General features: G+C 37.4%; 1 protein-coding gene across 1 annotated transcript; it reads left to right on the top strand.

Moving 5' to 3' along the window:
• Positions 1–231: 231 nt before the first annotated feature.
• On the top strand, positions 232–993 carry LOC132301643 (uncharacterized). The gene has a single exon (XM_059798881.1). It carries the CDS (start codon positions 232–234, stop codon positions 991–993), a length of 762 nt encoding a protein of 253 aa, XP_059654864.1.
• Positions 994–1,673: the final 680 nt, after the last annotated feature.

The following is a 1,673-nucleotide window of genomic DNA, read 5'->3' as shown; positions in this document are numbered from 1 at the left end:
TCTTTGATGAATCCCAATCTTCTTTTAAAAACTTGCAATATCATCATAAAATGTCGTGGTGCAAAAGTTTCCATCACAAACGAAGATGTGGCTGAGGATGTTGCATATTGAAGTTCATCTGTTATTGGATACGTAATGGGAAAGAAGCCATACTATCCATAATTCAAATCCTTTATGGAGAAATACTTGTCCTAAGACTTCACATTAGTTTACCTTAAGGACGGCTTTTTCATGGTGCAATTTAAGAACGACGATGATGTCCAGAAAGTTTTGTCTAGGATCCACACTTTTGAAGGAAGGCCAATCATCTTGAAAAAGTGGTGCAAGAATGTCAATTTCCATAAGGAAGTCCTTGAAACTGTATCGGTGTGGCTACCTGTTTACAATCTACCTGTTCACTATCGTAATGAGATTTCTGTGTCTAAAGTATGTTCATCCTTTGCAAGGCCTATCTATACGGATGATCCCGACACTACAAGAGACAAAGGGCTTTTTGTCAGAGTTATGGTAGAAGTTGAAGTTAAGGAATCGTTACCAGAAGCAATGGTGGTAGACATATATAGCACTGATTGTGATTTATCTTTTAAATATGAATGGAAACCAGTGGTTTGCAAACTCTGTAGTAAAGTGGATCACACAGAAGACAAATGTCCAAAGAAAGTGTTACAGTCCAAACCTAGAAAAACTTTGGATAGGTGGGTGGTTAAACAAAAGAGAAAGTTGGTCGAAGGTGAGATTGTGGACAAGATTACTGATAATATACCTATGAGAGATCTGCAAACAAATAATACTATTGTTACGAAGAAATCTTTTGCCTTGTTAGAAGATAATGAAGTTATGGCCCAGGAGTTGGAAAATGTTGTTAGTCCTGTTGTGGAGAAGGTTAATGTTGTCCAGCAACAACAACATGTTGAATCTAAAGTTGATTCTCCAAGTATCTTAAGTCTCCAGAAGGAAATTGAAAATATACCTGAGGTTGTCCTTCAGCAGTAGGTACAAGAGGTGGATGGTGTTGTTATGGAGAAGGAGGATTCTTTTGCGGTGCCAAATAGTGTGTGTGACGAAGATTTGCAGGAGGATGCAGATAGCAGGGATGTTGGTACTACTTATTTGACTCCAACCAAGGTTAAGGTGGACCATCAGTGTAAAACAATAGAAAAGGAATTGGAGACTATTATCTTATTAGAAGATGTAACTTTAGGAGGAGGAAAATAGTCAAGGAAGAGAAACAAACCTGTTATTCCCCCTTCAGATAGAGTGACCAGAGGAAAGAATGTAGGCAGTGGTTCACTATCACAACCCTTTGAATGTTAGGGGTTTGGAATGTCCGAGGTCTTAATAGACCTCCAATGCAGAGGGAAGCTAAGCAATGGATTTCAGATCAAAAGTTTGTTTTAGCTGTCCTTGTGGAAATTAGGGTTAAGGAAGGTAAATCTCTTAGAATAAAAAAGAAAATTTGTCCTCATTGGACTTGGTTAGCTAATTAGAGGTTTAATTATTTGGGAAAAATATGGGTTGGATGGAATGGATCCATTTTTTATGTTATTTTACTGCATGAAGATATACAATCCATGCTGTTAAAGGTAAAGCATTTGCAATCTGGTTTAATTGTTTATGTCACTACTGTATATACTGCTAATAGAGTTAGGGAAAGAACAGAGTTGTGGAAGGAA

The sequence above is a fragment of the Cornus florida genome, unplaced genomic scaffold (genome assembly GCF_030987335.1).
Source record: "Cornus florida cultivar Cherokee Brave unplaced genomic scaffold, ASM3098733v1 CherokeeBrave_3.0.0_Hap2_Chr03, whole genome shotgun sequence".
Taxonomy (NCBI): domain Eukaryota; kingdom Viridiplantae; phylum Streptophyta; class Magnoliopsida; order Cornales; family Cornaceae; genus Cornus; species Cornus florida.
This window is presented reverse-complemented; position numbering and strand designations above follow the sequence as displayed.